General features: G+C 36.8%; 1 protein-coding gene across 1 annotated transcript in view; it reads right to left on the bottom strand.

Moving 5' to 3' along the window:
• Positions 1-376: 376 nt before the first annotated feature.
• TNIK (TRAF2 and NCK interacting kinase) overlaps positions 377-18954 on the bottom strand; it is a 412485-nt gene continuing 393907 nt past the window's right edge. The window contains exons 28-34 of the mRNA XM_074301951.1: positions 18192-18335; positions 14407-14541; positions 8568-8668; positions 5343-5492; positions 3956-4115; positions 3578-3717; positions 377-1678 (exon numbers count right to left, since the gene is read on the bottom strand). Coding sequence (XP_074158052.1) covers positions 1595-1678; positions 3578-3717; positions 3956-4115; positions 5343-5492; positions 8568-8668; positions 14407-14541; positions 18192-18335 — 914 coding nt within the window. The 3' untranslated portion in view covers positions 377-1594. The remainder of the gene's footprint in view (positions 1679-3577; positions 3718-3955; positions 4116-5342; positions 5493-8567; positions 8669-14406; positions 14542-18191; positions 18336-18954) is intronic.

Below are 18954 nucleotides of genomic sequence, written 5' to 3' on the forward strand. Positions count from 1 at the left end.
ATGTCTCCTGGAGATAACACTGCTGTGATGAACAGCAAAACAGAAACAAACAAAACGAGGTAGGTTAAAACAGGAAGCGCAACACAGGTATCGTTATGCAACACCTTGAGACCACAGGCAGCCATGCTTGTAGCTAGTAAACAAACAAACCAAAAAATCCGAGACACTCACATAAAAATTGAAATCATTTGAGTAAGTTTATAAGGACACAATTCAACCTGAACTAAATACATACATATTTCTGCACAGATGTTGTTCACTGTATGTTGGGTAATTTAGAGGAAGGTAAAATGATTTAGGGTCTCAGAATTTTGGCCAAAACCCTGCTTCCAAGTTCTGTAACTTCTGGGCCTAATGATGCCTGCTTTTTCTCAGGTTGTCTTTTTTTTTTTTTTTCTCACCAACCCAGAGAGATTATAGGCAGCTCAGAAGCTTTTACTTTATTTTTGTTTGTTTGTTTGTTTAAAGTCACAGTTTTCATCTCTAGAAAGTGGCACCCACAGAAGAAAGAGATGGGGTAGACCGAAACCAAGATGTCACCCACACCTCAATTTCCCCGGCAGGATTGGGGTATATCAACCAAAGTCCGGTGAACTCTTAGCCCAAGAGGATTTGTGCATTCTTGTAAATCTCATAGCATTTTTAGTTCAAAAGCTCTTCTTCCTTTTTCTGAAACCCGTTAGCCCTCCTGGTCTTTTGCCCTAACCTGTTGCATAATCAAGCTGTGGGAAAAAGATGTGCTAAAGATTCCCTCCATCTCCAGAGCCAACTCAATCATATGGCACTACTACCCCATCAACACGCACCATTATGTAAGGTCCATATGAAAATATGGACTGACAGACTGACAAAAATGGTAGTTGATTTATTAGTCTAAGGCTAGTAGTTTAGCCATTTAAAATCTATTTCCCAAAAGAGGGGAAAACTAGTATTTTTCTTCTCTTTTTAAAAATTCATTAACTAGTTGCTGTCAAAAAGCAACCTTTAGGTTGGTGAAGGCAAAAGATTGCTAAAATTACCCAGCTATACAGTTATGGCCTTCAGAGGAGAGAGATAAGGTACATTATTTGTGCTGTCTCTCACCATTCAAAATTGGTAATTTTACAACATTCTGCATACTTAATGCTAACAGGCAGACAGAATCCAAAGAAGATTCATTTTTCTCAATACCATTTCCTTCCCTGTTTGTATAAAGTAAGGGACCGATAAATTTTTTTTTTTTTTAAAGCAAAGAGTCATAACCCACTGTAACACAGTAGAAGAAAAGACCACACAATGTTTACATCCCCAGCGCTGAAGTGCCCATGGTCTGTCTCTGAACAGGGACAGTATGGCATTCTTGGGGCTCTCTGAGAAATTCCTGCCTCTTTTCACTCTCTCTTTCTCAATCAGGCTGCAACAATGAAAGATGGACTGTATTTAGTGGGAGAACAGGGTGTGAGAAGGGAAGGGAAAGGTGGGAGTGGAGGAAGGGGAAAGCAGTGTGTTCAACCAAGCCTTCTGTATCTGCCTCTAGACTGGCATAAGTCCACACGTGTCATGTTCTTTTAATAGAGAAACAACATCATGATGACAAGGGCCAAGTGTTCATCTGCTACCAGTTCATCATGGAATTTCTGTTGAGGGTCATGAAAAACACTTGGCTACTTCCTCCAGATCGCACGGATGCAAAAAATACCTGTTTGAAATTAAAAAAGAGTTAGTTCAATCACACGACCTTTAATTTTCTCCTTTTCAACCGTCCATCCATTTTCCTCTTATATGTTTTGTCCTTGTTATTATGGATCAGTTTTTAAGACTGTGTTGAGTGTTTGTTTATAAAGTGCCATGTGATACAGTGCAGGATAGAAATGCTTCTGCCTTCATAGGTTTATCATTATTATCATTTTTAGACCAAGTGATTGGCACTCAAGAGGCTCTCTTTTTTGATGATGGACCTTTAAAATCCCCATATATAGGAGGCTTTAGACTTTCAAAAAGTTATGTGGAGTGCTTGTTTGCTGTGTGGGAATCTAAACTCAGACTCTCCGATTCTGTATTCCTTTAATGAGGGATTTGATAATGTTGAGGCTCATTAAGAAAATTAAAAATTAGGGTCAAGGATCAAAGCCTGGTTTTCTAGTGGTATATTAGGTGCTATCTGGGATAAGGACATGTTGGCAAGAGGCTGCCAACCTATTTTATTGGGGGAAAGATAATGTTTTGGTTTCTACCAGCCTGAGCTGAATTTCGATAAATCCCTTGTACCAGCAAACAAGTACCCTTAGCCCATATATGGACTTTTTATAAGGTTCCTTTCATACTGAAGACGGCAGCAGCTGGCTTCTCCAAAGCACTGGAAGATTAGGGAGGGCACTAAAGTCCCTCACATTATTAGGCATATATTTTTGTAGAATATCACAGAATACAATTCTGAGAGTCTGTGTTCTGTGTGTCTCATAGGAGATGCCTGGCTTCCATACGCCAAAGCCTGAATGGCTGGTATAGTGTCAGTCAAATCCTAAAGATGTGGACCTATCCTGAACCAATCACAGGGATCTGCTTGGTCAGATTGTGAGAAGCCTTGCTCAAGTCTAGCTCATTCATCCTTTAAAGAGGTGCAAAGAGCTTGAGTTGGTTCTGAGTCTTTGCTAGGTGTTTGGGTTTCTCCTAGGGCAGGTTTGAACCTTGAAAGTGCCTTAGTGAGAAACACCAGAAGTGCCTTTCTGAACCATTCCAGAGGTCTGGTTCAGTCCAGAGGTGTACCCCAAAGCTTAGTCTGAGGCCATGCTGGATTTGGGGGGGCTGTATGGCTAATAGGACTCTCTACCTCACTGAATTCTTTCCTCCATCAGCTGTTATCTGGGAAAGCATTTCAGCAATAGTTTTAGGGCAGGTAATAGTGGCTACTAATTAAAGAATGTTAACAGCTCAGTTGATAGTAAACCTTTGCTTACCCTAAGAGGAGAGGGGTAAGGTAAAGGTAGTCCTGCTTCAGAAAAGTGCTTGGTAATTAATGATTAAGCAATTTCCAGCTGCAGAGTTTTTTCCTCATGTGTTACTTCAAAAAAGTCTTGTTGGAATGCTACGGCCTATGCCATTCATCAAATTTCTATTCATTTTTGAATGTGTTTCTAGGATATGAGTGAATCAAAATTGGTCTTGTTTAAAATGTATAGGATTTTTTTTTTTACATTAGTGGTCAAAAAGCCATATACTAGGTCAAGTCCTGTTAGTGAGTTTCTTTTTAAAAAATTTACACACAGAAATATAAAACTGGCTACTATACATTTATCAGTGCTAGGCTAACTATTCTAATCTGCATTGAGGAGGAATCCAGATGTACTTCATGCCAAGTATGGGTTTTTTTATTGCTAATGATCATTTGACCCACAAAACTTTCTAAAATAATTTTATGCTACTTGTGTGTTGTATGGATATGTGTGTATATTATACATCTAGTTATTCACATGGATTAAATCACATTGCTTAAACCTAATCTGTCTAAATTGAGGTTGTAAAGGAAAAGGAAGGTTTCACAGGTACCTGGTAGTCTCTTAAAATGCAAACACTAATGCAAATGTTGAAACGGATTTACCTTATCATTTCTTTCACATAGAAACTTTAACCTTTGAGCTCGCTTATGCATAAATACTCCATCCAAATGTCCTGTTTCCACTGAACGGATCTCAATAGCTTTCTCTCCCCAGCCCATTATTTGATTGGAATGAATGTAGGCTGTCAAAAGGAATTTCCAAAACTGCATTAAAAACATTAGATGGGCAAGAACTTACAGTATCTGTTCACATTTAAACCACAAACATGACATACAATTTGACATACACATACAAAGCGGGTCTTACAAGTGTAATTTCACAGACTGTTTTGTGGACTCAAATAGTTGTTTCACTTTTCTTGACTTTCGTGTCAATTTGGGGGTGTAACTGTTGAAGGAGAAAAGGAAGGGTTAACCTACCCACAGAGGTGGGCATTTCTCCCCACTGGAGCACCACATCTTTAGTGATCCGGCCGTAAGTATTCACGTACACCCCCTCATCCTCATAGCAAACGAGCATTTCCATTCCGTCCGTTTTAGGTAAGATGACAATAGCATGAGGAGTGATATTACCCTGAATCTAGAATTTAAAGAAAAGGCTTTAATTACATGGAGAAAACTAAAGGCTTCAGATGAGAAAGCATCCCAAAGATCCCAAGGAAACAGTCACTATCATTTTCTTTGTCAGTTTTTAAGCTTTATCTCTGAAGACAAAAATTTCTTACATTTACCCCAATCTAACCATCAAGTTGTCAACTCTTTTAGGAAAGAAAAGCTTTCTCTATTGAAAAAAATAAAAAAAAAATACTTCTTGAGAAGATAGGTAGCATCTGATAGTAGCACGAGATTGCAGAGGCTGATTGAGGATACTTTGGACCAGAATGTGTATGCTTTCTACAATATCCAAGGCATCTTGGGAGGGTGGATAGAGAAGTCCATATAGTCAGAAAACTTGAGTTCTGATACATGGCAAGGTGCTTAATCTCTCATTGCTTTAGGCAATTCTCTAAAGATACTACTGAGTCCTAGAAAAGGCTCTGATCTGCATTTATGGTATGAATCCCTACTTCAAAAGTTTTCCACCCAAATAAAATCACAAGGGCAGCCCTTGCAATATCTAAACATATTGTGAAAACTACTGGGCTAACTAAAGTAAAGCTGGGATATGATTACAATAGGTTTGCTATTGGATTGCAGAAAGGCACAATCTGATTACCAAACTCTAATCAATCATGTGCTAGCTATCTTTAGAATAAGCTCATTCAACAATGGACCAAAGAGAGCAACCAGATATAACTGAGACAAGGTTTTTCTTAAAACAGAGAAACACTTTGTATTAGTAATATCAATAACTCCTGTCCTCTTGAAGGGAATTTCTTGTGCCTATTTCTATCTGTGGTTCCAAAGATGTCACATTAAGTTTATTGAATACTTTCTATCATGGAACAATCCCTCTTCAAGCAGTTACAAAGATGGGTTTCCAAAATCTCCAATCCAACAAGTATTTATTAAGTTATGTGCAAGGTACTCCACTGATAACAGGGACAATAACAAAATACAACAAAATGAAATACGTTTTCTGTCCTAAGGAGCTTACATACTACCAATTCAATTTCCACACAGAATTTAAATAAAGACAACTGTATTTCGGTGATTTGTCAATATGCACTAAAGTATCAGAAAGAAGCATGTATAAAAGTAGGAAAGATTCTGAGCGATAATTTGTAAAAAAAAAAAAAAAAAAAATCTCTTCAGCATTTGGCAAAGCTATCATATGACCATGATCACAAATATTCTATGGACTTACATGGGACGGGATGTAGATATCATAAGAGTTTCCCGAATCTACGTCGATCACATGGAAACCAGTGTGTGATCCAAAAATAACCTTTAATCTTTGACCTTCTTCTACTGTAAGGTCGACAAGTAGGGGTTTGTGCTGGAGATCTGCAAAAGACTTTAGATAACACTTTTGTTAGTCCCCATACCACAATGACAATGTTACTTCTAGTGGTTTCTGGTGTTCTAGTAGATGTAAATTTCCAGATTTCAGAAATTAAGGAACTAGGCTAAATTTGATGCTTGTTTGATTTTATTCACAGATTATTTCAATCCTTACTCACCCATAAATGTTCTCTTAGAAGCATTTAACAATATAAGCTTAGACTTCAGATAACTCCTTTGCTATAGCAGTTGCTCTGGCTGTGAAGCTTTTTCTCTTCTTCTTTTGCCCATGGCCACAGTCATTCATTCATTTCATTTATCTATTCAACCATCCATCATTCAAACTGTTCCTAAGTATCTACTGTGTGAAAGGGAAGGTGAATATGACAAGATATGTACCCTTCAAAGAGTTTGTAGTTTAATAAGGGACCTCCGGATACAGCAATTTTGAGGGACAATAAGAATTTTGTATGTTCTTTGCTTTTGTTTTCAAGATGTCAGTCAGCCTGACTGTCAGACTGGAATGGATTAGAAACCTTCCATCAATCAACATGCATTTATTGTCTATTGTATATCAGGCACTATACTGGATGCTGGCTATATGAAAACAAAAATAATTCCTGTCCTCAAGGAACTTCCATTCTACCAGGAGAAAGAACATGCAAGTACATACAGAAAACATTGCCCTTGCATTATGAGGGACAGAGACCATTGAAAGGCTTCATGTAGAAAATAAATAATGATCTTAGACCTGGAGGAAGAAAGATATGTTATGAGGCAGGAGGCAGCAAAAGGGAGTATATCCTAGGCATGGGGGAGGGCCAGTGTAGAAGTATGGACATGGGAGATGGAAGGGTCATGGATGAAGACGATAATAAGTGTGACTACTTTGTAGAGAGTAGAAAGTAGAATAAAAGCTAGAAAATTAGGTTGGAGAATCAGGTTGTGAAGATTTTAAACAGCCAGTTGGAAACATATATTTTGTCTCAGAGATCCTTGAGTTTGTGAATAGGAAAGTGACATGGGCAGATGTGAGCTTCTGGAAAATCACTTTGGCAGCTAAGTGGAGTGGATTAGAATGAGAAGAAACTTGAAGAAAGGCAATAAATTAGAAGGATATTACAACAGAAGTAAGAAGTAATGGGGCCATGAACCAGGGTGGAGACTGTGATCAATGGAAGGGGGAAAGATGTAAAGAGTTATAAAGAAAGAAAAGCCAGGATCTGGTCATTGATTATATAGCTGAGATAAGGGTGAACGAGGAAATAAGGATAATGGTGGGGATAAAAATCTGGGAGACTGGAAGGATGGTGGTAACCTTGTCAGAAATATAGAAATTTGGAAGAAGGGACTGGGGAAAATAAGGAATTTTTTCTACATGATGCATTTAAGGTTTCTATGGGAAATCCAAATCCAAATATGAATGAAGTAGACAGTTGGTGATATGGAACTGAAGCTTAGGAAAGAGTTAGGAGACTCTGTAAAAAAATTTTTTTTATGCAAGGATTTTGCCAGACAGATTGCCCTCATAAATATGTTCTAGAACTTTCTTCTCCAAAAACAGTAATGTGGTGATGGTGGATGGGAAGAAAGGGAAAGGAAAGCCCATTTCTGTTGAGAGATGTTCCCTTTAAGTACATCTCTGAGACATTTGTACCAGGAAGAAATGAGAAAATTGGGGCTACTCATCACAGAGGAGTATCCCCACATCACTATAAAAAGCCCCAATGCCTACTTGAGCAAAAGGAGAAAAGAAGAGAATAGAAAGCCCAGATTAGGAAAAATGTTGGGGAAGGAATATGAGAGAATGCATTGACAGGTGCTATTTGCCACTGCCAAAGTTCCTCAAACAACAAGGTACCTGGAAGGATGGGTCTTCTTTCTATTACCATGATTAGCCTTTTAAGTCTACTTGAATGAGACCCCTATAAACTATTTGATCCAAACAATTCAGTCATAGTGAGTGAAGACCCAACCAATATTGAAAACAAAAGCAAATTAAAACTGAAAGGAGAAAAAAAAGATGAAAATCAGTTTCCAAAGACATAATCATTTAATTTAGTTAACATAATTAGAATTCATTTGAAAGCAGTTCAGAATTTAATTAAAAAAGCAATATGGATCTATAGGACATAAAGCAAATAAAGTTAGAGCCCTACAATCATGGTCAACAATCCAAGGGTTGATTCTTGGTTTTTCCACTTACTGTATGACCTTTCAGGAATTCTCACCCCTTTCTGCCTGTTTCATTTTCAAATGATAGCGGTAGACTAGATGACTTATAAGGCTTCTTCTAGCTTTGAACATGTGATTCTTTATAAAAATGAATCAGTTGAATTAAGAGAATCTTCACTGAACAGAGAGGTTTCACAAAAGATCCATTTCTTTTAAATTCATGTCAAGCCTTAGATTTACATCAGCTGGAGGACCTCTTTCCCTTAACAATCCCACAATTACTGAATATTAGGGCAGGATGGGATCCTAGAAACTTTCCTTTTTAGGTGCAGAAACTAAGGGCCAGAGAAAGCAAGTCACTTGCTCAAGATTATGAAAGATTACACATGAAAATGTGTTGCATAACAAAAATCAATACTGAATTTGCATTCTTGGAATCTGAGTTCAAATCTCAACTCTCTCCCATGTAGTCTGTGTAAATTGGGGAAAGTTTGCCTAACTCTCTCTGCATCTCAGATTTTTTTTTTTTTATCTATCAAAGGAGAAACTTGTATCAGATGAACTCTCAACACTTTCCAGTACCAACTCCTATGATCTTGTATGTTCCCCGAGAAGATAAAGGACAGACACTTTTCTTGTTCACAGACATAAATACTGTTTGGAGGATGATACTGTTACTTAGAAGAGGAGGAGGTGATATTAGCTTGGCAAAATTTCCAGTATGTCAAAGACTCTCTTAAAGTAAGAAATTTGGTCTAAAAATGATCCTACACTTGTTAAATCCATATAGTAGAAATGGAAAAGATGGCACCAAGCATGGAAGGCATCTTGGAAAAGGAGAGGCTTAGTGTAGGACGTGCAAGACCAAAGATCTAGTTGGTCATGTTTAGTTGGTAATGACGTTACCGCTTACCTTAAACGCCATGAATTTGTGGTATGGCTTAGGAGCCCACGCATATATCTCTACAGCATTTTTCAAGGCAATCACCAAGAATTTGATCCGTTCATATTTCACTAAAATTATAAAAAAAGAAAAAGTACCACGAGTAAGCAAATGTGTTGGTTATTATCAAGCTGTTTAATGTACAACTTCCATGTGGAAGACACCTTAGTGATAAGGGAAGGACACTAGCTTTGGAATGAAAGACTCTTAAGTTAGAACCTACACTCTCTGCTGTGATGCACAGATAAGTCAGTTCTTCTCTTTAAGCCTATTTTCTCACCTGTTTAAATGAAAGTGTTGAAGTAATCCGATCCCTGAGGCACCTCCCCATTTGACATCCTATTGTAAGATGATCAATTTAGAGATAGAAGAAGGACTGGAAAGAAAAATGCCTCCAGAATTTTACAGACAAGGAAGCTCCAATTAAAGGTACTTCCCAAGGTCATATGAGTACTAAGCAAAAGAGTTGAGCATTAAAGCCAGGTTCTCTGACTCCACTCCTTCTGTTACACCCCAGTCACAGGTGTGACTTAGCCTGAAGAATAGACTTTCTGACACCACTCCCCTCTCCCTAAAAGATTAGGAACTTCCTTTTTTTGTCTGCAGATCTTAGCTATGATTCACTAATAGTAATGGTGACTTTAAATCATTATCTACATTCTCTTCCTTGCCTTTCTATGGACCAGTGCCATGAACTGTAGATAAAGAGGGCTGGCACACCTGCCTGTGATTTCGTTGGAAAAGTGAAGCGAAATCTCACAGAAAACTATTGTCATAGTAGAGATCAGGTATGATGAGGTAATAGAAAAATAAATCAATAGAAAGAGAAACAAACTTTTCCAATGACTCTTTCTTGCTTTTTGAAATTTGATTATTAATTAAAAACATAGCCAGCTCAAATTTCAGTGTGTCGGGACTCTTGGATCTTATAGTAACATTTTTCTCTCCACTGTGAAAATACTGAGTAAAGCATTTTAATTTCTATGAATATGTTACAAGTAATGAGAGCTTATTAATTGCCCTATGCTTTATAATAATTTTGCATAACAACTGAATTCTGGCATTTTTATAAAATGGAGTGGTCTTTCTCCCTTCCTCTTCCATCTTTTCCCCTCCCCTCCCTTCCTCTCCTCTTCCATTGTCTTCCTTTTACTCCCCTCTCTTTCTCTCCTCTCCTCTAATCCTTTTTTTCCCCTGTATCCCTTTCTGTCTTCTCTCTCTTTCTCTAATCTATATGTATTTACACATATATGTACATGCATGTTTATACACACAAATACATATAGATACTTGTGTATGTCTTGTCAATTATTCATTCTTTATGATAATTCCCTGCATCGTTGTACAGGAATCATCTGATAATGATTCCTCATTATGCTGAAAGTCATAATGATGATCTGAGACATTGGTCATACCCCAAAGATCTTTTGAATCAAAGAAGAAAAACTAACTTGTAATCAGTATAATTTGGGTGATTATTGGATGTTGTTATATTCTTAGTTCTTTGAAGTTCAGCGTTGAACTTCAATTGTGTATATATCATGCATCATGTATATAGTCTCATTAAGGTAGAATATCAGTCTGTTGATCATATCTCTATCCAACTAGCTGTCTGTATGGCAGATTAACCTGAATACTCCAAATCACAGACACTTCAATGTATCTGGATTCAGTGATTCCACTTTGCTTCATCTTTGATCTCATTGGTACAATAGCCCCTCTGCTATGACATAATGGCCCCTCTATGTTTTCTTCCCTTGTATAATCCTTATCTATATCTTTCCATAAATTCCCAATAGAATTTCTATTCAGCACACAAGAAATTTTCCTTTGGTTCCTTGAATGGCTTGTTATTAGCTGTGCTATCCATCTCTCTTCTATCCTCTGATGCTTCTCTTTTGGGCAAAACCAAGAATAATTTAGAACCCTCTTGTGATTGCTAAAAAAAATTAGGATTCCAATGCAAAATAGTCTGGAATATAAACATTGGTTTAAATGTTCAGGTCAAAATGAAATGAAAGCAGATCTTATAGTATTATAGGAAGAACTCTAGCTTTAAAGTTATAAAATTTATATTCATGTCATGCCTTTTGTGCTTAACTTGGCCAAGTCACTTTCATTTTCATCATCTCAACATTATCCAATCTAAAATGAATTGTTTGGACAAAAGTAGCTTGTTAGATATTTGATTTTCTTTGTCTCAATCACAGAATTGTCTATCAGGAGGGAGGCACTTGCATTGCATGTATCATATATGCAAAGTAGAATGGAGTATACAAATGAGGTGGGTAAAAATAAGACTTGAAAATCCATTTGCCTAAACAGTCTAGCAATTAATGAGAAAATAATCTCACAATAAATTCACAGAATATTTGAGATGTCTCCACTTTCCTCTACAGGTGTTGAAAGAGACTATCCAGTCTTGTGATAAAAGAAGTAGAAAGAGAAAGGGATTATTACAAGAGATGCTTAGCATGGGGGTGGCTAGCTTGAATTTGTGCTCCAAACAGGCACTTTATATTCTGAGTTTTTTGAAAATTAGTTGCAAGGCTGACACAAGAGGTAATGCTATTCACAGTTTTGATTGGCATTTTCCACTATTTAAGCCTCTGGAGGGCAGGAAAAGTCTCAAAATCACTTACATTCCCAGTACCTAGCACAAAACCAGGTATATTATAGGCTATTAGCAAATGTTTGTTGATTGGTTCCCCTCCAAGCTTTCTGTGATTCTGAAGAACAATGACATTCCCTTGGGGGCCCAAAATTTAGTTGCTAGAAGTCACTAGACAATGAATCGAAAATCAAATAACATTAGTAATTTGACTAAGTAATCTGTACTAAGAGAAAGGTAACTTCACTTAGAGATCCTTAAAGGCAGATTCCTAAAAAAACAGAGTGGTATTTTCATTGAATTAAACATTTCTGCCAAAAGATTGTTCTCAGGGAGGTGTTTTTGGTGCTTTGTTGTATAGCTATGAATGAGAATTATCTCTATGTGGTTAAACATGAATGAATGAATGAGAGAGAGATAGAGATAAAGACCGGGAGAGACAGAAGGTGCTTTTCTTAGATAGAAGCTCTTTAAACTGTCTATCCTTAGTTCACAAAGGAAGTCCTTAATCTCATTCTGCTTCAGTTTCCTCAGCTATAAAATGGGGATATTAATAGCATCCACCTTATAGGATTGAGGATCAAATGTTAAATGCTCTTCAAACCTCAAAGCAATATATAAATTTAACTCTTCTGGTGTGTCAAAAATGTGTTCCTTCTCTGGAAACATAACTGAGAAAAAAAAAATTGCCACTAGGGAGTGTGTGAGAAAAATTGACAGTTGTTACCTTCCCCCCAAAATCATTTTAAACAAGTCTGGATGTGGCTTGTATTTTCCCTAGGATAGTTCCTTTCTTTAGTGATTTTCAGGGAGAGTATTCTCTATGCCTTACATTGATGGTTATAAAGAAAACCTATATAATATATACTATACGTTGTGTTCAGAACTGTTTTGTTCTCTGTGCATTTTTTATTTTATTCTTTTTTCCTTTTCCTTCTCTCTAATTCCCCCAAGAAGGCTAAAATTAATGCAGATACATTTATATATACATATATATACACACACATATATATACATGCATACCTTTATATAGATATCTATAACATATACATAAATTCATATAATATATCTATAACATATAAATCTAAACAAAAACAAGGTCATACTATATGACATGACAAACATGCCCTTTGTTTCTCTGAAGGAAGATAACATCATCCTCCAAGAGTACAAATCTTTCCATATTTTTCACCAACTCATCATTCACCACACTACAGCAATATTCAAACATTGTACTAACTGATTATTTTTAAATGGTCTAAAACAACATTGATTAATATGGCTGACATATGGAGTAGTTTCCCTATATTTTTCCCTTTTGATTTAATCTATTTTAGCTGTAACTTTGATTGAGATCAATAATGGCTACGTCTGCTCCACCCAATAAATTCTACTTCTGATCATTGTTATTATGTTTGTGTGTATCTTATTTCCTGGGGATTCCTTAGCTTTACTTTAACCCCTTATCTTGCCTTGCAATTACTTAGCCCTTCCCCTCCCCATGAATTCCTTTCATTTTCTCTCTTTTCACCCTTTGCTTTCTTCTTATCCCATTAATCTACATACCTTATCCCATTCCTGTTAGTCTACCCACTCTTCTGTATCCCACCTTTCTATATTCCTTTCCTCTTATTTCTTTATAAATTTAGAAGACTTTTACACTCTTCTAGATATATACATATTATTCCTTCTTTAACTCATTTTGAACATGATTAGGATTTCAGAACTACCAGCTCCCGTCCCCCATTTAATTCTCTTTGTCAATTCTTGCTCCTATACTTCATTCATATAACAATTACTTTTTACTTTTTTCTATACATTTTTGCTTTTTTAGAATCACGTTATCTTCAGCTCTACCTCAATGTTTTTTTTAACTACCCAATTATTAATTGCAATTTTAGGCATTTGTTTTACATTTCCATGTATAAAATATAAACAGCTTGGTCTTATTGGGTTCCTTGAAATTAATTTTTGATGTTCGATATGTCTCTTGGATCTAATGTGTCAAATTTTCTATTAAGTTCAGGTCTTTTGCAACAAAATCCTGAAAGTCTGGCAAGTGTCCTTTTTTCTTTTTCATTCAAGATTATATTTAATTTTGCTGGGTATGATATTTTTGTTCGCAACTCTAATTCTTTTGCTTTTGTGACATATTGTGTTCCAAGACTTTTAATGTAGCTACTGCTAGGTCTTGTGTGATTCTAATTGTGGCTCCACTGTATTTGAATGTTTTTTTTTTTCTTGATCCTTGTTCTGTTTTCCCCTTGATCTGAGAGTTTACCTTTGCATATATTTGTTCCTTTAATAATGGGAGTTGCTTGGGAGCTGGGCTGTATTTGTGTCACATGCACATTTAAAAATCATGGGACTTGTTCCTCCATTCTCCCAACTGATGGGGATCCCTTTAATGCTGTGATAGATGGCTTTAATAGAATACTACTGTGCCATAAGAAATGATGAGTTCAATGATCTTGGAAAGACTTGCATGGAGTAATGAAGAGAAAAGTGAGTAGAACAAAGAGAACATTATATATAGTATAGTAATGATATAGTCAAAGTTGTTCTTAAAATAAAATTAAGTCATTTTGACTATAATAAATAGACAAATTAAAAACAAAGGACATTTGGAGAAAGATGCTAACTGCCAAAGAAAGAACTGATAAATAGAAGTATATATAGAACAAATTCACATAAATATGCATATATATGCACATATGTATGTAGGTATATGGTTTTGTAAGTAACTATGGTTGAAACCATTTCATTACCTGTTGAGTAATTTTCGGATAATGAATGTGCTGACCTTAGCTAGTCTGAACACACAACCTATTCCTGAATCAACATCTGAAGTTTTTCCAATGGCTAGCACCATACTCAGATAGGATATCACAATAAAGACACATGAAGATCTCAAAATTTATCATATGGAAAAATTATAAGACAACCTAAATTTATGTTTGAGACTAAGAAAACATGGGCTATGTGATCAAATTCATAGGATTATAAATGAAAAGTAGAGGTCATTAAATCTCTCATTTTACAAATGAGGAAACTGAAGCATCAAGTGGTTAAATGACTTGCTCATTGTCACACAGCTGGTAAATGTCTCAGGCAAGATTTGAACCCAGACCTTCCCGACTTCAAGTTCAGTGCCTTGCCTCTTCTTCCATATTTCATAAGCACGATGTCATGACTTACCAACTTTGTAATGTATACAGCCTTCTAAGTCCCCAACGGTGATCCAACCTTGCTTCTTTTCCACTTCAGGATCATTGTGCAGGATTCGATTTCTTAACCAAGACAGATAGTAAACTCGTAGTTTATTCTTCTTTCCTATTGAAATAAAAGAGATTTAGTTTCATGAATCCCAAGAGAGTTCTTTTCCCCATCCACATTTTTTTTTTTTTTAATAACAGCAGGGGCATAGCAATGACCAGATCACAGCATTTCAACATCAGTGTATTTTTACCCAAAGCACTCATGGTTAAAATTAAACATTTTCCCAGAATAACTGACCTAATCATCTTAAGAATTCATTCTTTTTCAATTGACTCATTTTTTGCTACTTTTCTTGGATGAAAGTTCTATAAACTGTCTATCCTTAGTGTACAAAGGAAGCTTTTATGACATTAATGTAACTTGGGTATCAGGACATGGCTACATGGATTCCAAAGATCTCCTGTGTCATGGATCCTCTTGGCAGCCAGTTGGATGAAGGTACTGGACACCTGCTAGGCATCCAATTTTAAATGCATCAAGTAAAAACACAGGATTACAAAGGAAATCAATTACATTGAAGAGAAGTATGTAATATTCTCGTCATCCAAATTCATAGACCTCCCAAATCTATCCAGAAACTCCTTGCTAAAACCCTTGTACTATAGTACACTCTATACATAGTATAGAGTGTGTGTGTGTGTGTGTGTGTTGGGAGTACCGTTCTGGACAAAATCACAGCACTTCATTTCTCTAAACCCACCATGTACAGACTCGATGCTTACTATCTTTGGTTTTCTGTATCCTTTATCAAAATTCTCTAACAAATAATAGAATTTAAAATGGTGAAAAAAAATGGGAATTATTCACTTCTACAATAGGAGCTACAATTAATGTCAGGCACCTAAAACATTCTATGATACTATGAGATATATGACTTAGAAATACTTTAAAGTAAAAATGGAAAAGGAACAGAGAGGAAAGAAGATTTAAGATCCTTTAGGGCAAGATGTTCTCAGAAATAAAGTAGGCTCAGCAGTATATGAAGTGTAGAATTTGGTCTCTCTATGGCACAGCTTCTCTAAATACATACTCAGCAGTGATGGTCATATTAGATTAATCATCCTATGACTGGCAAACTTTGAGAGTTCATACTTTTCCTTCATTCTGTCTAGAGCTTCAGTTCATTTTGTACTATTAACGAAAGCTTACAATGTATAAGTTTTTTTATATTATAAAATTCTTTTCTATTATTAGCCCCATTTTCAGGTAAGAAAATCAAGGTCAAGATCAATTAACAGTCACATTGCTTCTAAGTGTCAGAGCAGAACTCATTCTAGGATCTGAGGACTTTAGATGTAGAAATGGGAGGAACATCAAAATCTAGGACTGACTTCCAATTCTGTACCTTTCCACAGTACTGGTTCAGTTGGTTACTCCCTGTGTGATATGCTTTCTGAATGTCAATTTCCTCACCTGTCAAATGAAGTGGTTGGGCTAGATTTTAGATCTCTAAGGTGATTTCCAGTTGTAAATCCTATCACCCCTTTTTATGATTATAAACTTCAAAGGTGTCTAGTGAATGAAATATATGTCTAAAAACCAGAGTACATGAATTCTCTGTTCATTTGAACTGTAGCTTAAGGACATTCATGCCTTAAGAGACTTTTTGGGGGATAGTTACTTATTTCAGAGATCAGAAAATGCAGGGAACTCATCAGCAAGGACATTGGTCTTCAAGGAGCTTCCACATATTTTTTCTGACCCATATTGTGCTGAGCAAAATCAAAGAACTCCAAGCTCTTGTTTTCATTTAGCTCTTTCCTTTCTTGAGCTTTGTAACAGAATAAATGATTTTACCCTCACCCCCACGGAGACATGACATCCAAGAAAATAGAAGGAGATTGACTATAGGGTGCAAAATATCAGCAGGATTCTCTTTCACACAGATGCTGACCGTACCTTGTGGTTGACAAAAGTTTAGACTTGGCACCAATCCATGAATTATCCTGAGAGACCAAAGCTAAGGGGAGGGATTGGATTTGTAATTTCCTGCATATCGAAAACTCCTGAATAAGGCAAGTCCTTGTACAATTGTTTCTGTAACTTAAGAAATTGTGAAGAGGAGAGGGCCACACATGAAGATAATAGTTCTGAGTTTATCCTGAACCAAATTAAAATGTAATTGAGAAATAAGATATAAAATACAATGGAAAATAGATATGTAGTTTTCTAAGATCATAGAAGATGTGAATATAAAGTTTTCTAGGAATATAGATAACATTAATATGTATTTTTATGAGAACCTATATGATGTTAATATGTGGTGAATATGCACCTGCAGAGATCTTTATTTATGTCGGGTTTAATAGCCCCCATATCTATTGAGTTAGATACCACTGGCCTAGAACACAGAGAGATTGAGCATCTTGCACAAGCTCACATAGCTAGAATTTGTTGGAGGTCTTGAACACAAGTTTTCTGGCTCTAAATTCAGCTTTCTACCATCCCATGGGTACCTCCATGAGCAATTAAAGAAACAAAAACCATGGCCAAGATGCGTAGCCCAGGGATTCTTCATCATCTGTGTGTATCATTGGGTCCCTTTGACAGGCTACTGACACTTAGGGGTATTTCTTTCCAGAATATTTTAAAATGTATTACATAAAATTTGGACTATTACTACAGAAGTCAATTATATTAAAATACAGTTATCAAAAAAACTTTTTTTAAAAAGAAAAACAAGATCACACTTTAGTTTGAATCCCTTAATTATATGGATTTAACTCCTATGGTAACTTCTGGTCATTTAAAAAACAATGAGTAGTATCTGAGTAGTCAAATAGAAAGGGAAAAGAACAAAAGATATCATTGATCAAATATTTTTCTCAAAACAGAAGAAAATTCTGAATAGCCAAGCACGCTTTCACGCACAATTCATAAAATCAGTGTGTGTCCAGGTACCTACTGATGGGAAAGGGGGCCAAAGACACACAAGAGATCATTGGAAGAAGAATCTATGAAACAAAAAAATATTTTCAATAACAGCAAGAGAACCTAAGGATGGACAGATCCTTGATAAAAACTAATTCATTCTGAGCTACAAAGAAGGAAAATGGGGGTGATGAGGCATTAAGAATAGAAGGAAAATCTTCCTTTTAAGATAATTTCTAGGGGTACCTTTTCAGTTTGTCAATATTGCAGTCTTTCCCAATGACTCATTTCCATTTGTAGCTTCTTTTTGGGGGGATACAGAGCAACAGAATAAATGACTTTCACCCACAGGAGCAACAGGTAGAGACACAATGCTTCTGCATTGTGCTGACTGTTCTGCCAAAATGGGCACTAGCACAGACCTACTATGGCTCCTGAGAAAAAGGCTGCAGACATTTGGCCAATGATCCCTCCTCCCCCGCTCCCCCCCCCCCCCAGCTCAATATTTTCATTTTCTGTGTCATGCGTTAGACAGTAATTTACCCTGGGATGCAGCTCAGAGACTTTAATGAGATACTCAGGACATCTTGGCAGGGGAGGGAGAGCCATATTGCCTTTGCTGCTGAGTTTGTCTGATTTAGATGCACCGCAGAGAAGGGAAAGCGACATAGCCCACAGGGCTGGGGCTCAAGAAGGAAGGAAGATTTCCCTTTTTGGTCTCCGACCTGGGTGATCTCTCTGGGCCCATGCTGACAGAGGTTCTGAATCCCATGGCAGCTGGCGACAGTCACAGACAGAACTAGAGTAAGTGAGCTCAGCCTTCCTATTCATACCTGATATTGTCACGAGAACATTCAGGCCCTCTAAGACGTCCATCTGCTGAAATCGCCTCCTGTTGATCAAGCTGTAGACCTTCCCTTGTCCACTTCGATCCAACAGCATCAGTCCATTCTCTGTTCCCACCAGGAGGTTCACACCTGCAGATTTAAAAAAGCATCCAGAGCCTCAGATTTTTATACACGGCCTCCCCCATCTTTGAGACCAGACTCTCTTGTTCTTTATTTCCCAGTGGTTGGCACATAATGGATGCTTAATAAATTTTGACCATATTCTCAACTCTTCATTGGTACTCATCCCACCTGCAGAATCTGTTGCTAAATCTTATTTCTGCATCTATAGCGTCTTCCCTTACATAGCTCCACTCTTATTCAGGTAGTTATCACCTCTCACCCGACCTACTGCAAGACCTTTCTAATGTTTCCCAACTTTACTCAGTTGCCAAGGTGATTATTTTAAAATATAGGACAGTCCTTGTTACCCCCTTAGCCTCCTATCCCACTGCCCTACTCTAATCTAGTCAAAGAGCACCAATGGCTCCTTATTACTTTCAGAATCAAAATGCTAAATTTTCTGATATGTAAAAATTTTATTACTTTGTCCCTTCCAACACACTTTACTCTCTTTTATGTATTCTCCTATCCAGTTCTTCTGGCCTTTTTAAAGCTTTCCATCTCCTATGTCTCTGCCTTTGCAATAGTGGTCTCCCCTTTGTCCCCCAACAATGCCTGCTACTCTGTCTCTCTTAGTTTCTCTGAT

Source organism: Sminthopsis crassicaudata, chromosome 3 (assembly GCF_048593235.1).
Source record: "Sminthopsis crassicaudata isolate SCR6 chromosome 3, ASM4859323v1, whole genome shotgun sequence".
Lineage (NCBI taxonomy): Eukaryota > Metazoa > Chordata > Mammalia > Dasyuromorphia > Dasyuridae > Sminthopsis > Sminthopsis crassicaudata.